Genomic DNA, 17,521 nt, shown 5'->3' with positions numbered 1-17,521 from the left:
TAGTAACTAGTGTTGAGCGATACTGTCCGATATTTGAAAGTATCGGTATCGGATTGGATCGGCCGATATCCCAAAAATATCGGATATCGCCGATACCGATACCCGATACCAATACAAGTCAATGGGACACAAATATCGGAAGGTATCCTGGATAGTTCCCAGGGTCTGAAGGAGAGGAAACTCTCCTTCAGGCCCTGGGATCCATATTCATGTAAAAAATAAAGAATAAATATAAAAAATATGGATATACTCACCCCTCCGGCGGACCCTGGACCTTAGCGGTGTAACCGGCAGCCTCCGTTCCTAAGAATGCAGTGAGTGAAGGACCTTCGATGACGTCGCGGTCACGTGAGCGGTCACATGAGCGGTCATGCGACCAATCACAAGACCGCGATGTCATCGCAGGTCCTGTACACTCACTGCATTCTTAGGAACGGAGGCTGCCGGTTACACCGCTAAGGTCCAGGGTCCGCCGGAGTGGTGAGTATATCCATATTTTTTATTTTTATTCTTTATTTTTTACATGAATATGGATCCCAGGGCCTGAAGGAGAGTCTCCTCTCCTCCAGACCCTGGGAACCATACACTGGGAACTTCCGATTTCCGATATCACAAAAATATCGGAACTCGGTATCGGAATTCCGATACAGCAAATATCGGCCGATACCCGATATTTGCAGTATCGGAATGCTCAACACTAGTAGTAACATAGTTGTGAAACCTGGACGATAAAGAAACAAGACAGAAGAAGAATCAAAGCCTTCAAAATGTGGTGCTGGAGAAGGATGTTATCAATATCATGGATGGCAAGAAGAACCAATAGTTCAGTTTTGGAACAAATCAAGCCAGACATGTCACTTGAAGCAAGGATCACCAAGCTACAACTTGCCTACTTTAGACACATTATTATTATTATTATTATTCATTTTTATAGCGCCATTTATTCCATGGCGCTTTACATGTGAAGTACGGGGCAAATATAGACAAACACATTAAACATGAGCAAAAACAAGGCACACGGGTACATAAGGAGGGAGGACCCTGCCCGAGAGGGCTCACAGTCTGCAGGGGATGGGTGATGATACACTAGGAGAGGGTAGAGCTGGTTGTGCGGCGGTTCAGTAGGTTCAGGATCACTGCAGGCTGTAGGCTTGTCGGAAGAGGTGAGTCTTCAGGCTCTTTTTGAAAGTTTCTATGGTACAAAGAGAGCAATCACTGGAGAAGGACATCATGGTCAGAAGAATAGAAGGAACAAGGTGAAGAGGGAGACCAGCAACCGAATGGCTTGATACAATCAAGACTCCGGTGGACTTAACTAGGCTTGAACAAGATCGATCTTCCTACAGAGAGTTTATCCATCAAGTCATCAATGCCGTTAAATAATAATAATATAGCGCCATCATATCCCTAACTTGGGGGATACTTCTGATGGTGACACACGACACCTGAGAGATGCGTCAAATTCATTAAGAAGCGCATGCCTATTAATCAACTTGGTGCATTTTACTGCAGTATAGCACACAGTTCATCAAGACAGGCTTGCAATGCACCAGCATTGATGAATCAGGGACATAGACTTTTATTCCTTAGCAAGTGAGTGAATTTAGGGAAAAGTACTGTACTTGTGCTGAAGTGTCATGTCTTTGTTTCTTTTATCTCTTTATTAACCTTCATACTTCATGCAGCATGAAAGTGTATATTTCAAAAAGCGCATAAAATCCTATTAATAATGTATAAATATGACAGCACATTCCCTTTTATTAAGGATATTTAAAGTCAGGAGCTCCAATTTACATCTTCCCATATAGAGTATGAAGCCATATCAGCGTGAATATACTTATTATCTGACATCTTCAACGGAGAACGCTGCCATTCCGGAAACATGAGCAGACCCCACTTCGCAAGATTTCTGTATGAAAATTCAGTACTAATTCCCAGCACCTCCCACACTGCTCGGAGATATTGTAACCAGCCTAAGACTGATGGTTCTTGTATCAGGGGGAACATGCACATAGCAGGTCTGCACTAGTGCCAAGAGTTATGCAGCTCATCAATTCCACATCACATAGGAGGACATTATAAAGAAATATTCTTTACAAATTGGGAGAAAATATGCCTGGAAATTTTACATCTTCTAACCAGACGTTGCCATCTGCCACGAATAGCACGGCCTTACTAAGAGCCCGGAATGGAAGTGGCATTTTCTATGGAGGAGATAGTGATGATGTGTCCCCTGGCTTGGAAGTACTGGCGACAATTTCCATAACATATGCTCTTATCATTTCCATCGGTCTCCTAGGGAACACAATACTTATTAAAGTATTTTTTAAGATTAAGTCGATGCAGACGGTACCCAACATTTTTATCACTAGTCTTGCTTTTGGAGACTTGCTTCTTCTCTTGACGTGTGTGCCGGTGGATGCCTCTCGCTATATGGTGGACACATGGTTATTTGGGAGGATTGGCTGCAAGGTTATATCTTTCATTCAGCTCACATCTGTAGGAGTATCAGTATTTACCCTGACTGTGCTCAGTGCTGACAGGTAAGGAACAATTACTGTTTTTTATTTTCCCACTTTCTGTTGAATAACCGGTTACATGGATTTTAGAATAGATCTGTGTGTATGTCCGGTAGGTTTGGGATTTATCGCTGATGATTTTTCAATTATCCTAAAGTCTTTTCCAAGCATTCAGTAAAATAATGTTTAATAATATTACCATGATAGGAAGATGATGACCAAGATCTGGGCCCCATCTCACACCGGTGGGAATACATTGCCATCTTTTTTAAGATAGGTGCAGGTCCCAGAGGTGGGACCCACATCTATCCCATGTTTTTGGCATATCTTGAAGATACGCCATAAACTTCCAAAACGCGAATAAACCTTTTAAAGGACAAGTGGTGTTGGACACTGCATCAGCCACTGAAGGAGAGATGTGGAGTGACATGATGGCCATTAAATGGTCAACCACGTTCTTTATCCACAGGTCGGGTTCGTGTGGGAGACCCTCCTGATGATGTCCACATGCTCTAAAAGGTAATATCCAATGGAGCTGCCTTCATGAGACAAAGTCCATAAATGTCTGGATTTTAACCCTTAAGTGACCCTCCCTGACCTTCATAACACATGATGATGAGACATAAACATATCATTAGCTGACTTTAATGATAAAATGGACATGGTTGTTACCAATAACAGCAGCAAATATCCTCTGCTTCAAAGGGATTCTGATTTTTAAAGCTTCAGTGGTGGTCACTCATGCTTCCTAAAGGCCCCTTATATGCATTAGACTAACGTCGGCTGAACCCGCTGATATTGGCCAACACTCCAATGTGTATGCAGGCTCCCGACTAATGAGACAAGGGTCTACTTTTTAGTACTGGTAGAAGATTTTTGGAACTATGTTGATCATGCCCATTGAAATCAATACAAAGCATCCTGACGTTTCAATATCTACCAACAGGATCATTGGGGTTTAAACACAAGAATGGTCTCCTTCACAATTTATTGTTAAAACTCGTAGTATGACAAATATTTGCTGGGTGTAAAAAGCATTAATATATTCCATATGTTGTTTCATTGTGCAGATACAGAGCTATAGTGAAGCCCTTGGAGCTGCAGACCTCAGATGCAGTGTTAAAGACCTGTGGAAAAGCAGTTTGTGTTTGGATCGTGGCCATGCTGCTGGCAGCTCCTGAAGCCGTGTTTTCGGATCTCTATGAATTCAGCACCCCAGATAAAAACGTCTCTTTTAAAGCCTGTGCTCCTTACCCCGTGTCAGAGAAAATCTTACAGGAGGCTCATTCTCTCATGTGTTTCCTAGTGTTTTACATTGTGCCACTGTCCATCATTTCCGCATATTATTTTCTTATTGCAAAAACACTGTATAGAAGCACCTTCAATATGCCAGCTGAGGAGCACACGCACGCCCGGAAACAGGTGGGTTACTATGACTCATAAATCACGCATTCACAACATTGAGATGCATTTGTTATCTTCATGGATTGTCTGACCCCAAAATGTTAAAAATGCAAAACTAGGGATAAAATAATGATGCTATAATCGCCAGCGATTACCCCCATTGCCCTGGTGCAGGGCACTCTGGTGGCCTCCGTCAGAATAAACAGCAGTGACTTCTTGTTCTTTGTCATCTCACTGCTGATGCCTGTGATCAGCTGCAGTGGTCAGGTGACGGAAATGGTGGCCATACCTTGGGTGACATCCCATTTAAGCCATCCTTTTATATAACTCTAACACATCCAATGAAAGACAAATAAAGCAACTTAGCAAATGGTCTTCATTTTATGTATAGTCCTAGTGATGAGCCTGGAAACAGCTGCTGTATGCGGAGGGGAAGGGTCTTCAATCATTGTTCACATGTACAGTACAATCGTACTGATGATGTGGATGCATATATTATATTACTGAGTTATCTTAATCTTAGCTCAGCTGTCTTTATTTCACTTTATAGAACCCATTAAAAAGGACAGTGCTCCTGGTTCATTACATGTTGTCATCTGACGGAAGTGTGGCCCAGTTTAAAGGATTATTCCAAGCATTAAATGTTATCCCCTGTCCACAAGATAGGGGATAACGTCCTTATAGGTGAGGGTCTGACCACAGAGAAAGGATCAGGGTCCAGGCGTATGCACCATTGCTTCATATATTCTCCATAGGATTGACACTTTGCTTTTTTGGCAGTCCTATACAAAATAAATTAAGGGGTGGGGCGCATCTTGACAGGTCATTTCAGAGTCCCATTCTTGGTAGTGGTGGGGGTCCCAGTGGCCAGTTGACAACTTTCAATGCTGGGAAAAACCCTTTAGTGTTCAGACTGTGTTTTGGTAAAACCCTTAAAAAGGTGGTCCGAAACTCAAATGTATTTTAATCCTAAATGTCTGTCTAGTTAAAGTCATAATCTAATCTCTTTTCTATCCTTCCATCACTATAATATATAACTGCTTTTTTTTCTTACCTTCTTCCTCTTTCATGACGCTTTGTTTGAGAACCCCCAGTGCATGCTATGAAACTCCAAAGGGCCGTCATCAGGGGGAATCACTTGCAGGGGCGGCCTTGGTCTCTGCTTTTCCTGCACGCTGCACATTCTTACAACTTGCACTGACAATGCGCTCTCTTGCCGACTCATCATTTTTCATTAGTCGACGAGGGAGCGCACTGTCACTGTCCTACTGAGCATCTGTTGGAATTGTCAACTGACGCATGCTCAGTAGAGCAGGGACTAGCCCAGCCCCTGAAATGGATGTCACTGATAAAGATTCTGTTAGTCACTTCTCACAGCCAAGTTATGAGTCAGGATTGTCAAGGAGTCCAAGGTCAGAAGCCAGGAAGGTACGTCGTAAACAGAAGGAAGAGACAAAAACATAGTCATGTAACATTCTGAGGTCAGAAAACCAGAAGGATAGCGGATCAGAGCAGAAGTGGTTAAACAGACGGATGGTCAGAACTCAAGGCACAGAGGAAACAAACCACACTAGCTGAATGTGCGTCTGGGAGAAACAGCTCAGTTAAGTAGCCTGGCAATCACCTGAGATAATGAACACTTGGAGACAGCCAGATCCTCCCAATCAACTCCTGTACCATATTGGATGGCTGAGTTGTCAATAACTGTATCCCAGACACACAGGGGTGGAACCGTGATAGAGTCCTTTTAGGGTTAGGTGATCCAGGATCTGCACCCTTATGATAAGGTAACAATAGGGAATTTTTAATTAAAGTAGATTGGAAAATATATTAGATTATGATATTAAATAAACAGACATTTAGGATTAAAATAAATCTTAGTTTTGGACCATCCTTCTAGTCTGGTTATACACTTTAGATAGCAGTTATGCTCACTGGGCCAACAGCTATTTGTCCCTTTCTCCATACACATGCGCAGCTCAGCATGTATATGTTCTCAAAAAGGAAAGAGGATTAAGTTGCTACTAGAAACATCTGATGGTACCATATATCCATAATGATTGAGCATGTTGAAATCCAACATGCCTGACCTTTCCTTTACCTGAATTTTGCTGTTGGGGAAATTGAGGACATGACTATAAGGATTAGATTGTCAACTGATCCGTCCTCAATCAACTAATTTGCAAGACCACTGTTAGTCTAATCTTGGACCACCGGGTAGTTTTCAGCTGAAGGCAAGCATCTCCCTCACTAAATGTAAAGCAGCATAAGCCTTGTCCGTTCACCAAACCCTTCATTTACTTATTATTGCTTTATCAGGGGTCAAGTGAGAAGAGAATATCAACAATATTTACATGAATATTTATATGAATTCTTCATTCGATATAATGCTCACAGCTATAGAGCACAATGAATCAATCATTCATACACTATTCACTATTAACTAAAATTTCTAGGGCAAGAACATCAAATTGTGATTTTAAAAAAAAAATAATTTACATTTCAAATATTGTTCGCTTAACTCTAGAAACATCCAAGCTGGAACCAATTATTTCAAATTAGAAACAGCCTCATTAATTATTAAGAGGCTAAAAATATCTGCTGCTCTTCCCATCACAGACTAATGAGTAGTTTGTAAATTTTCTTTGGAGACTGCTTAATTGGGAAATTATTTTTTTTATCACGAAAATTGCATTCATTAACTGTACATGAAGCTCGGAAATATTTTCAGCTCTTGTCCACAAGACTAATATATTGTACCCAGTGTCTCTTTTATGATAATAGTAAGTCTATAGATGACAACGGTTCTTTCTGGCAATTAATTGATAATAAATTAAATCGTTATAAATGCTGAAATTCTTAACGGCATATGGTATTTGGGTAACACATGGATATGGATCTGGAACAAAATATGAGCATATGCTAGGGGAAAGTGTGTGTCTTTTACATATGGATCGTATGGATTATAAAAATATCATATGCAGAACACGGCGGCATAGGACAGAGGGGGAGATGCTAAACTTATTGTATGATTGTGGAAAACAGCTTAACCTCAGAGAATGCTATTTACCTGCAGATATAGGGTTAATCGACAGGTAGATAGTGGTACAATACTGCCCGGTGACCTTAAAGTATGGCTACTGGGAGAAAACAAACTTAGTTCCTCGTGGGAGGCACTAGCTTTCGGTCATGGGGCGTACACAGACTGGCTACAGTCACTCTCCGCAGCACTCACTATACTGTGAGCAGCGGCTGTAAGCACGCTCCAGTACTCTGATTGACAGCCAGATCTACAGTACATCAGTGTCTGCGAAAAGAAAAATCTTGCTTACCCCACCAACTCCAAGTGATTTTCGTATACTGTCATTCACTCTGTGTACTGGGTGGGTGAAGTAGGTTTCACAGACTGTCTTTGTCACTGGGTGTGGGAAGCATGGCTAATGGTCTTTCTCTATGAGTAGTTGGAGGGAGGACTCACAGCCTCTCTCTATGGATGGATGGGATAAACATGGCTCACAGAGACTATCTCTATGGGTAGGTGGGGGCAGGACTTTATTTGTGAGTGTGTGGGGCAAACAAAACTCACAGGCTTTCTCTTTGGGTAGGTGGGGACAAGCAGGATTTTTTATGAGTTTGTCGGGAAAACGGGACTCACAGGCTTTTTCTATGAGTAGATGGAGAAGCAGGATTCATAGGCTTTTCCTATGAGTATGAGAAGAAGCAAGACTCAGACTTTTTTATGAGTAAGTGAGGAAGCAGAACTCACAGGCTTTTTTATGAGTAGGAAAGGAAAGCAGGACTCACAGGCTTATTCTGTGAGTAGGTGGTGAAGCAGGATTCAGGCTTTTTCTATGAGTCGGTGAGGGAAGAAGGACTCACAAGCTTTTTCTATGAGTAGGTGGGGGGAGTAAGACTCACAGGCTTTTTCAAAGAGTAGCTGTAGGAGCAGGATTCATAGACTTTTCCTATGAGTAGGTGAGGAAACAGGACTCAGACTTTTTTATGAGTAGGTGAGGAAGAACTCACAGGCTTTTTCTATGAGTGGGTGGGGAAGCAGGATTCAGGCTTTTTTTATACGTGGGTGGGGGAAGCAGGACTCACAAACCTTTTCTATGAGTAGGTGGGGAAAATAAGACTCACAGGCTTTTTCAATAAGCAGTTTGGGGAAGCAGGACTCACAGGCTTTTTCTGTGAGTAGATGGGGGAAGTAAGACTCACAGGTTTTTTCTATGAGCAGGTTGGGGAAGCAGGACTCACAGGCTTTTTCTGTAAGTCAAGGAAGCAGGACTCACAAGCTGTTTCTGTGAGTATGTCCAGGAAGCAGGACTCACAGGCTTTCACCGTAAATCTTGGCAGCAATTTTTGCAAGAAAATAATCAAATCATATTCTACATCAAATGTTCAGTATGCAGCTATGAGCTCAGAGATTTGCTTTAATCTTCTGTTACATTGAACTAAATCAAGGCACCTAAGGTACATGCCCCCAATGGCGTGAGGAGTAATTGTATCATTTAACTAAAAGAGGCTTTCTCATTTTACTAAATGGGTAAAATTGTAGAGTGCTTATAATAATAATAATTTTTATTTATATAGTGCCAACATATTCCGCAGCGCTTTACAAATTATAGAGGGGACTTGTACAGACAATAGACATTACAGCATAACAGAAATCACAGTTCAAAACAGATACCAGGAGGAATGAGGGCCCTGCTCGCAAGCTTACAAACTATGAGGAAAAGGGGAGACAAGAGAGGGGGATGGTAACAATTGCTTTAATTATTTAAACCAGCCATAGTGTAAAGGTACCTTCACACTAAACGATATCGCTAGCAATCTGTGACATTGCAGCGTCCTGGCTAGTGATATCGTTGAGTTTGACAGGCAGCAGCGATCAGGATCCTGCTGTGATATCGCTGGTCGTTGGTTAAAGTTCAGAACTTTATTTGGTCGTCAGATCGCCGTGTATCGTTGTGTTTGACAGCAAAAGAAAGATACCAGCGATGTTTTACAATGGTAACCAGGGTAAATATTGGGTTACTAAGCGCAGGGCCGCGCTTAGTAACCCGATGTTTACCCTGGTTACCAGTGTAAAATGTAAAAAAACAAACAGTACATACTCACCTTCACGTCCCCCGGCGTCCGCTTCCTGCACTGACTGAGCGCTGGCCGTAAAGTGAAAGCACAGCACAGCGGTGACGTCACCGCTCTGCTGTTAGGGCCGGCACTCACAGTCAGTGCAGGAAGCGGACGCCGGGGGACGCGAAGGTGAGTATGTACTGTTTGTTTTTTTACATTTTACACTGGTAACCAGGGTAAACATCGGGTTACTAAGCGCGGCCCTGCGCTTAGCAACCCGATGTTTACCCTGGTTACCCGGGGACCTCGGCATCGTTGGTCGCTGAAGAGCTGTCTGTGTGACAGCTCTCCAGCGACCAAACAGCGACGCTGCATCAATCGGCATCGTTGTCTGTATCGCTGCAGCGTCGCTTAGTGTGAAGGTACCTTAAGGCTCGGGTGTTCATGTAAAGCTGCATGAACCAGTTAACTGCCTAAGTGTGTATCAGTACAGACACAGAGTGCTATTAACTGCATAAAGTGTATGAGAACATGATGTGAGGAACCTGATTATGTTTTTTTTTTTTTAATAGGCCATACAGGGATAGTTAGGTTAATGCATTGAGGCGGTAGGCCAATCTGAACAAATTAGTTTTTAGGGCACGCTTAAAACTGTGGGGATTGGGGATTAATCGTATTAACCTGGGTAGTGCATTCCAAAGAATCAGGGCAGCACGTGTAAAGTCTTGGAGACGGGAGTGGGAGGTTCTGATTATTGAGGATGCTAACCTGAGGTCATTAGCGAAGCGGAGGGCACAGGTAGGGTGGTAGACTGCTTTGAAAAAGAACTTATTGTTCGAAACGCGTAGCCTGCTGCTACTCATTCTCCTGTGAACCATGTTTTTGGATTTTGGATTTTATCCTTAATAAATTTTGATATTTTGGAAGCTGGATTCTTTTTTCCATTTGTTCTACAAGGTAGAGGCATCGGTGTAACGGTTGGTGAGGAATATGATCCTGGCTGCAGCATTCAGGACAGATTGGAGCGGGGAGAGTTTGGTAAGAGGGAGGCCGATTAGTAGAGAGTTACAATAGTCCAGACGAGAATGAATAAGTGAAACAGTAAGAGTTTTTGCAGAGTCGAAAGTAAGAAAAGGGCGAATTCTAGAAATGTTTTTGAGATGCAGATAAGAGCTAGCCAGTGATCGGATGTGGGGGGTGAATGAAAGCTCGGAATCAAGGATGACCCCAAGGCAGCGGGCATGTTGCTTTGGAGTAATGGTGGAACCGCACACGGAGATGGCAATGTCAGGCAAAGGTAGGTTAGTAGAGGGAGAGAACACGAGGAGTTCAGTTTTTGACAGGTTCAGTTTCAGATAGAGGGAGGACATGATGTTAGAGACAGCAGTAAGACAATCACTGGTGTTTTCTAAAAAGGTCGGCGTGATAACAGGAGAAGAGTGTATAATTGGGTGTCGTCAGCATAGAGGTGGTACTGGAAACCAAATCTACTGATTGTTTGTCCAATAGGGGCAGTATACAAAGAGAAGAGGAGGGGGCCTAGGACTGATCCTTGAGGAACCCCAACAGTAAGGGGAAGGTGAGAGGAGGAGGAACCAGCAAAACATACAGTGAAGGATCGGTCAGAGAGATAGGAGGAGAACCAGGAGAGAACGGTGTCCTTGAGGCCGATGGAGCAGAGCATAGTGAGGAGGAGCTGATGATCCACAATATCGAATGCTGCGGAGAGATCCAAAAGAATTAGCATGGAGTAATGACCATTAGATTTAGCTGTTAGTAGGTCATTAGAGACTTTAGTGAGGGCAGTTTCAGTAGAGTGTAAAGAGCGGAAGCCAGATTTAAGAGGGTCGAGAAGAGAGTTATCTGAGATAGCGGGTAAGACGGGAGTGGACCAGGCGTTCCAGGAGTTTGGAGATGAAGGGAAGGTTAGAGACATGTCTATAATTAGCGGCACAGTTTTGGTCGAGGGAGGGTTTTTTAAGTAATGGATGTATGATGGCATGCTTAAATGAGGGAAAAATACCGGAAGTGAGAGAAAGGTTGAATATTTTTGTTAAGTGAGAGGTGACAGCCGGGGAAAGGGACTGGAGGAGGTGTGACGGAATGGGGTCACTGGTGCAAGTGGTCGGGTGAGAAGATGCAAGGAGCCTGATTACTTCTTCTTCTGTAACTGGTTCAAAGGCAGAGAGTGAACTAGATGCAGTGGGGGAGGGAGGACAGTGCATTGTCCAGATCGTCAGCGCGGAGATCCGTGGTTGGGGCCTGCTCTCTTGGGTTGAGTAGGGACTGGAAAGTGTCAAAGAGACGTTTAGGGTTATTTGACAGTGAGTTGATGAGGGTGTTGAAATAGGTTTGTTTGGAGAGGTGTGTTGTGAATTCTGTTGTGGGTTCTGCTCTTAGGCTCCCTCCGGTGGTTATAAGTGGTAGTGCTGCTGTTTGTCCTTCACAACAGTCATCAGCTGCTTCCACTTTGGACGGGGCTATTTAGTCTGGCTCCTTCCTTTATTGAGTGCCAGTTGTCAATTGTTTTCTAGGGATCCACATCTCTGCTTGGTTTCTCCTTCTGGATTGTCCAAATCATCAAAGATAAGTCCTGGCTCTGTTTTTGCAGTCCACATGCGGTGGACTCAATAGTTCTGTGAATTGCTATGTTTTTTCTTGTCCAGCTTTGTCTGTGTTAAGATTTATTCAGCCAAGTTGGAAGCTCTGGAGTCACAGAGTTACCCTCCATGCCTTTAGTTAGGTGTGGAGATTTTTGTATTCTCTGTGGTGGATTTTGTAGTATTTTTTATACTGACCGCACAGTACTCTTTCCTGTCTTTTCTTTCTAGGTAGCGTGGCCTCCTTTGCTAAATTCTGTTTTCAGTCTGCGTTTGTAATTTCCCTCTCCTCTCACAGTCAATATTTGTGGGGGGCTGCCTTTCCTTTGGGAATTTTCTCTGAGGCAAGATAGTATTCCTGTTTCTTTCTTTAGGTGTAATTAGTCCTCCGGCCGTGACGAGGTGTCTAGGGAGTGACAGGAACATCCCACGGCTACTTCTAGTTGATGTAAGTTCAGGGTCTGCGGTCAGTATAGAGGCCACCTACTCCAGAGCTCGTCCATGCTGCTCCTAGGCCACCAGTTCATAACAGAGGTGAAGGGCAGAGTTGTGTGTTTTAAGAATGAACTTATAATGGATGAAATCTTCGGGTAGATTAAATTTTCTCCACAGACGTTCGGCGCACCTGGAGCACCGCTAAAGGAAACGTGTTTGCAGCGTGTGCCATGGTTGTCGCCATCTGTGCTGAGTTGTTCTATGTATAGGAGGTGCAGCTTCATCCAGGGCACTTTGCAGGGTTTCATTTTAATGCTTCAGAGCAGAATCAGGACATGAGATGGAGGAGATTGGGGCCAATGAGGACTGCAAGTTCTTCATAAGTTTCTGGGTGTTAATGGCCTGTATGTTTCTATAAGTGTGGAAAGTGGGGGTGACCTGAGCGGGATGGCAGTTCTTGATAGAGAATGAAAGAAGGTTGTGGTCAGAGAGCGGGAGAGGGGAGTTTGTGAAATCATCCACTGAGCAAAGCCGGGAGAAGACCAAGTCAAGGGAGTTTCCATCTTCATGCGTTGGAGAGTTAGTATGCTGCGAGAGGCTGAAAGAGGAGGTTAGAGATAAAAGGTGAGAAGCAGATGGGGAGAGGGGAGAAGCAATGGGGATGTTGAAATCACCCATGATAAGGGTGGGGGTGTCACAGGAGAGAAAGTGTGGAATCCAGGTGGCAAAGTGATCCAGGAACTGATGAGAGGGGCCGGGAGGACGATACACCACCGCCACTCGCATGGAGAAGGGGACGTAGAGTCTGACAGCATGGACCTCAAAGGAAGGGAATACAAGTGAGGGTACTTGGGGGATAACTTGGAAGGTACATTTGGGTGAAAGGAGCAGACCAACGCCTCCACCTGCTCTGTTGTCTGATCTTGGGGTATGAGAAAAGTGTAGTCCACCATATGAAAGAGCAGCAGCAGCGGTGGTGTCTGACTGCTGGATCCAGGTTTCAGTAAGAGCCAGGAGATTGAGAGAGTTAGAAATGAAAAAGTCATGACTGAAGGAGAGTTTATTACACACAGAGCGAGAATTCCAAAGGGCACAATTGAAAGAGACAGAAGGAATGCATGCATGGAATATTAATAAGGTTAGAGGGGTTTCTGGGTGTAGCAATTGGGAGGTTTGACTGGTTATAACATGGGGGGCCGGGGTTTGGAGAGATGTCTCCAGCAACTAGGAGGATAGAAAGAGTGAGCAGATGGTTAAGTGATTTGTGAGAGCGTCTCTTGTATTGGATGGTGGGACTGAATGGATCTGTACTGTTAAGCAATGTGAACAGAGCATGAGTGCTATACATAGGAGAGGCAAGAACAGAGGTGCCGATATGGATGGAGTGTAAAGAGTTTATGCAAGGGCGGTGAATGTGAGTGAATGCAGCAGTAAGGATATAGATTATACAAATACATATGGTATTTGTTCTGTTCCAAATGAATAGTGAATAGATTTAGATTGTCTTACCTGTCTCCTGCCCTGTCTAACTACCATGTTATAACTGCCGAGTACTTAGAAAAAAAGTACTTTGAATAAATGTACACGAATAATAGTGCACGAATGCTCCCCTGCACGAATGCATCCCCAAAGTATGTCTACATTTATAGAAGGCTAGCTCTTAGATCTCTCTTTTTTTTCCCCCCTCTCATTACCAATCAATCTAACTCAGTTGAGACAGCAGGACACAATAAATGTAGTGATCAGATCAACAAATGTCCAGGTCTACGTGGATCATAAACCACTTTGAAACAGTTATGTGATCTCTCTACATGAGGACAAGCAGAAGTGAGTTAAATATCTATAAACACAAACAATTGCATAATAAGATGGCTAACATATATAGATATATGCAGGATTCAATGCCGAAGATAGAATGACTCAGATACCATTCAGGCTGCTTGCTGTCAGTGAGTGGAGCAATAGACATGCAGGATATTTCAGTTCAGAGAATGAATGATATGTTTACCATTCAGGCTGCTTGCTGTCAGTGAGTGGAGTAATAGACATGCAGGATATTTCAGTTCAGAGAATGAATGATAAGTTTACGTTCTGGGGTTGGTGTGTCTTCCTCTTCCTCTATCATCTGCTTCTCCAGTTTAAAGCTTATAAAAACAATCAACTTTGTAAATGACTTATTAAAAAAGTTTTTTAAATATTTTATTCTGTACCATACTGTTTGTTGCCAGAGTTAGGAAGGTGACTCCGAGACTAGGAGTGCGTGCTTTCAAGCTGTTTGCTATGCGTCTTGCAAGTGCTGCTCTAACGCTGGCTGGATTTCTGGATCTGAATAGTTTCAGTGTCCCTGTATGTCTTCTCCCATGCTGCAGAACAATGGCTGACTTTGCTAGAAGCATCATAGTGCTTTATTTGGGTGAGCAGCTCAGCCATACTGTTGGCCTGAACCGTCAATCTTTAAGAGCGCACTGTCACCACAATAAGCAGGAAGCCGGGATTCAGAGAGGAGAAGGTAGAAGACACAACTCCTTCAATGGCTCACACTGAACAGAATAGAGATTTTCAGGTTCCCTTTAAGTACACCCCTGGGCAGATGCATATAAATGATGTCACATTCATCTGCCTGCTCCATCCGTGATCACCATTACATTCTAAAAATCATCATTCTTGGATAATAAGAGGAAAGCCAGCACACCTTAAGGATAAGAATATCATTTGCAAGAAAAACTTGTAGTACCGCATTGTCCAAGAAAATGCAAATAATCCAGTAAAAACAATCCCAAAAATTCAGATTAATTATAAAAATATTAAAATCCTGAAAAATCCATGCAACATCATAAAGAAAAAGCAGACGTGTTTCTGGTACAATCCTTAGTCATCGCCTTATCATCTTTCTTGTTTTATTTTGCAGATTGAATCCCGCAAAAGAGTTGCCAAAACGGTGCTGGTGTTGGTCGCCCTTTTTGCTTTCTGCTGGTTGCCTAACCATATCCTCTACCTGTATCGATCCTTCACCTACCACTCAGCGGTGAATTCCTCCATGCTCCATCTCTCTGCTACTATTTTCGCCCGTATACTTGCATTTAGCAATTCCTGTGTTAATCCATTTGCCTTGTATTGGCTCAGCAGAAGTTTTAGGCAGCATTTTAAAAAACAGGTGTACTGCTGTAAGCCACATCCACCACCATCCCAACCAAGCCCAACCCATAGCTGCACTAACACCGGAATCACTGCTATCAAGGGGAACATCCCAATGTCGGAAATCAGCATTGGTTTACTAGGGGCTTATGAAATGAAGAGAGACAGTGACAGTATTTAAGGCAATATGAGTGACATGTATACTACTATTCATTGTAGGGATATATGATGCCGTTAGTTCAGGTCATCAGACCTTCAATGTGGCCACATGATGGCCTTCTAAATGAGCCCTCACCCAGAAAATAAAAGATGAAATGACGGAGGATTTTCTGACATTTTACACTATTGCAAGTTATTCAGTGTTTTAAAGGCAAATATCACAAAATAGTCTAATCTTGTGAAAGTAAAAATGAGGTTTTGTGGTTATATGGCTTTGTGCACAAGAAAGAAGAGAATAATATTTAATTCCTTGAATTCTAGTGTGTGTATACCATTGGGATCTAATGTGCCAGTGTCTGTAGTTTCCATGAACAGTCGGATAGTTTTGTTTCTAATAAAAGACTATGTGCGATGTAAAGTTGTCTTATAATTTGCGTGCTTTCAATGTCAAAATTTACAGAAAAGAGAAGTCTATCACCACACAGCATTTTTGGGTGTATGTGTTAGGAATGCTCCTGATGTAGATGCCCAATGTATCCATAGGGTCCAATAGTCTCAATAAATGCCAATTCATGCAAATTCTTATGGCTTATGCACAGGAAGTAAAACATCTACCGTAATATAGCTCAAATATCTAGTTTTCTGCTATTAATACTTTTTTTTTAACATGGGAGCCCAAGGGTGACACATTCCACTGTGTGACGTACATCGGGGTTTATGGCGCATATGAACAGGGAACAGAACCTTAGTAGAACTGTACAGCATAAATACAGATTGAAAAATCCTCAATCCCCCTCAAAATAGGCCTATTTTTGGCACTTAGGATGAAGTTTTTATTTTGTGGCTGCATTCCAAGAGGCATAACTTTTTTTAGAATTGCTTAAATGTCAATAGCACCAATAAAGAGCATATACAACCTATTAAAGGGGTAGTCCAAAGGCAAAGTAATTTTCATTCTAGATCACTGTCTATTTAGTGCAATAATCTAAATTATTTTCTAATATACTTGCATTAAAAATTCCCTACCGGTCCTTAACTACACTATCTAACTGCTATTCTATTTTTTCCCTACTTTGTTTTTGATGACACTTTATTTAAGAATTCCAGTGCATTCCAGGATGCTCAAAGCGTCATCAGGGGGCAGAGTTTGCGCTCACACTTCAGTGATGCTCATTTCAAAGGCTTGGCAAGACCCTGCACACTGTGCAATATGCACAATGACAGTGCATTCTATGTTCATCACTGCTGATCTGAGCGGGCAACTGAGCACGATGTCAGAATAAACCCTGCAAGAGACGCCACTGGTCTCTGCACGCAGAGTATTCTGACACTGCTCTGTTACTGGCTCATCACTGCTGATCTGATCTGACAACAGAGTGCGTGCTGTCATTGTGCACATCACACAGTGCAAAGTGCGCAGGAATAGAGCAAGGACTAGCAGTAACTGCAGCCTTTGCCCTCTGATGACATTTCTTTTGAGTATACCAACATGCACTGGGATTCTCAAACGAAGAGTCATCTAAAAGGAAATAGGAAACAAAATAGAAAAGCTGTTAGCGTAGTTAGGTAAAGATGGGACATTTTTTATGCAAGCATGTTATAGAAAATATTAAGATCTCTGAAATCACTAGTGAGGGCGGCATTCACCCCCTCCTCCTCCTCTCTCTCTTTTGCAGCAGGACAAGAGCTTGCAATTTAAGCTGCCTTAAAAATGATTGGTACAATGGGCATAAAGATGTAGGAAATTAGGTATAGCTGGAATGTGATAACCTTAATTAACATGCAGGCAGCTCCTTTTTGAAGTAAAGGACCCCTGCAGTGCCAAAGAGGATGTCTATTGGGCATAGACAGAGTTTTATAGATTGGACAGGTAATTAAGACAGGAAAGGTTTTTTTTAGTGGGTTGGATAGAAAAGAGGAAGAGGCTTTTGTCCCCCAGAAATACATCCTGAATTGAATTGACACTTTGGTTCCCTCAGGGGAAATGTTATACATTTACCATTGACTTGGTGTTACCGGTGGAAAATTATAAATATTGGGGCTTGTACAGATTCAATATTGATGGGACATATTTTTTCATCTTTAGGGCTAATTGGTGAAGAATATGCATGTTTTCTCATAGCCGTCCCACTTGCCTATAACCCCCAAAATAAATAGTGACCAGAAAACTGACACCAGCCATGTTATGTTTAA

The 17,521-nt window shown here is 42.6% G+C and overlaps 1 protein-coding gene across 1 annotated transcript; it reads left to right on the top strand.

Annotated features, from left to right (window-relative positions):
• The first annotated feature begins 1,846 nt into the window (after positions 1–1,846).
• BRS3 (bombesin receptor subtype 3) lies at positions 1,847–15,743 on the top strand. The gene is made up of 3 exons (XM_077285285.1): positions 1,847–2,543; positions 3,590–3,941; positions 14,943–15,743. Exons 1-3 carry the CDS (start codon positions 2,113–2,115, stop codon positions 15,348–15,350), a joined length of 1,191 nt encoding a protein of 396 aa, XP_077141400.1. The 5' UTR covers positions 1,847–2,112; the 3' UTR covers positions 15,351–15,743.
• Positions 15,744–17,521: the final 1,778 nt, after the last annotated feature.

This window comes from Ranitomeya variabilis, chromosome 2, assembly GCF_051348905.1.
Source record: "Ranitomeya variabilis isolate aRanVar5 chromosome 2, aRanVar5.hap1, whole genome shotgun sequence".
Taxonomy (NCBI): Eukaryota; Metazoa; Chordata; class Amphibia; order Anura; family Dendrobatidae; genus Ranitomeya; species Ranitomeya variabilis.
This window is presented reverse-complemented; position numbering and strand designations above follow the sequence as displayed.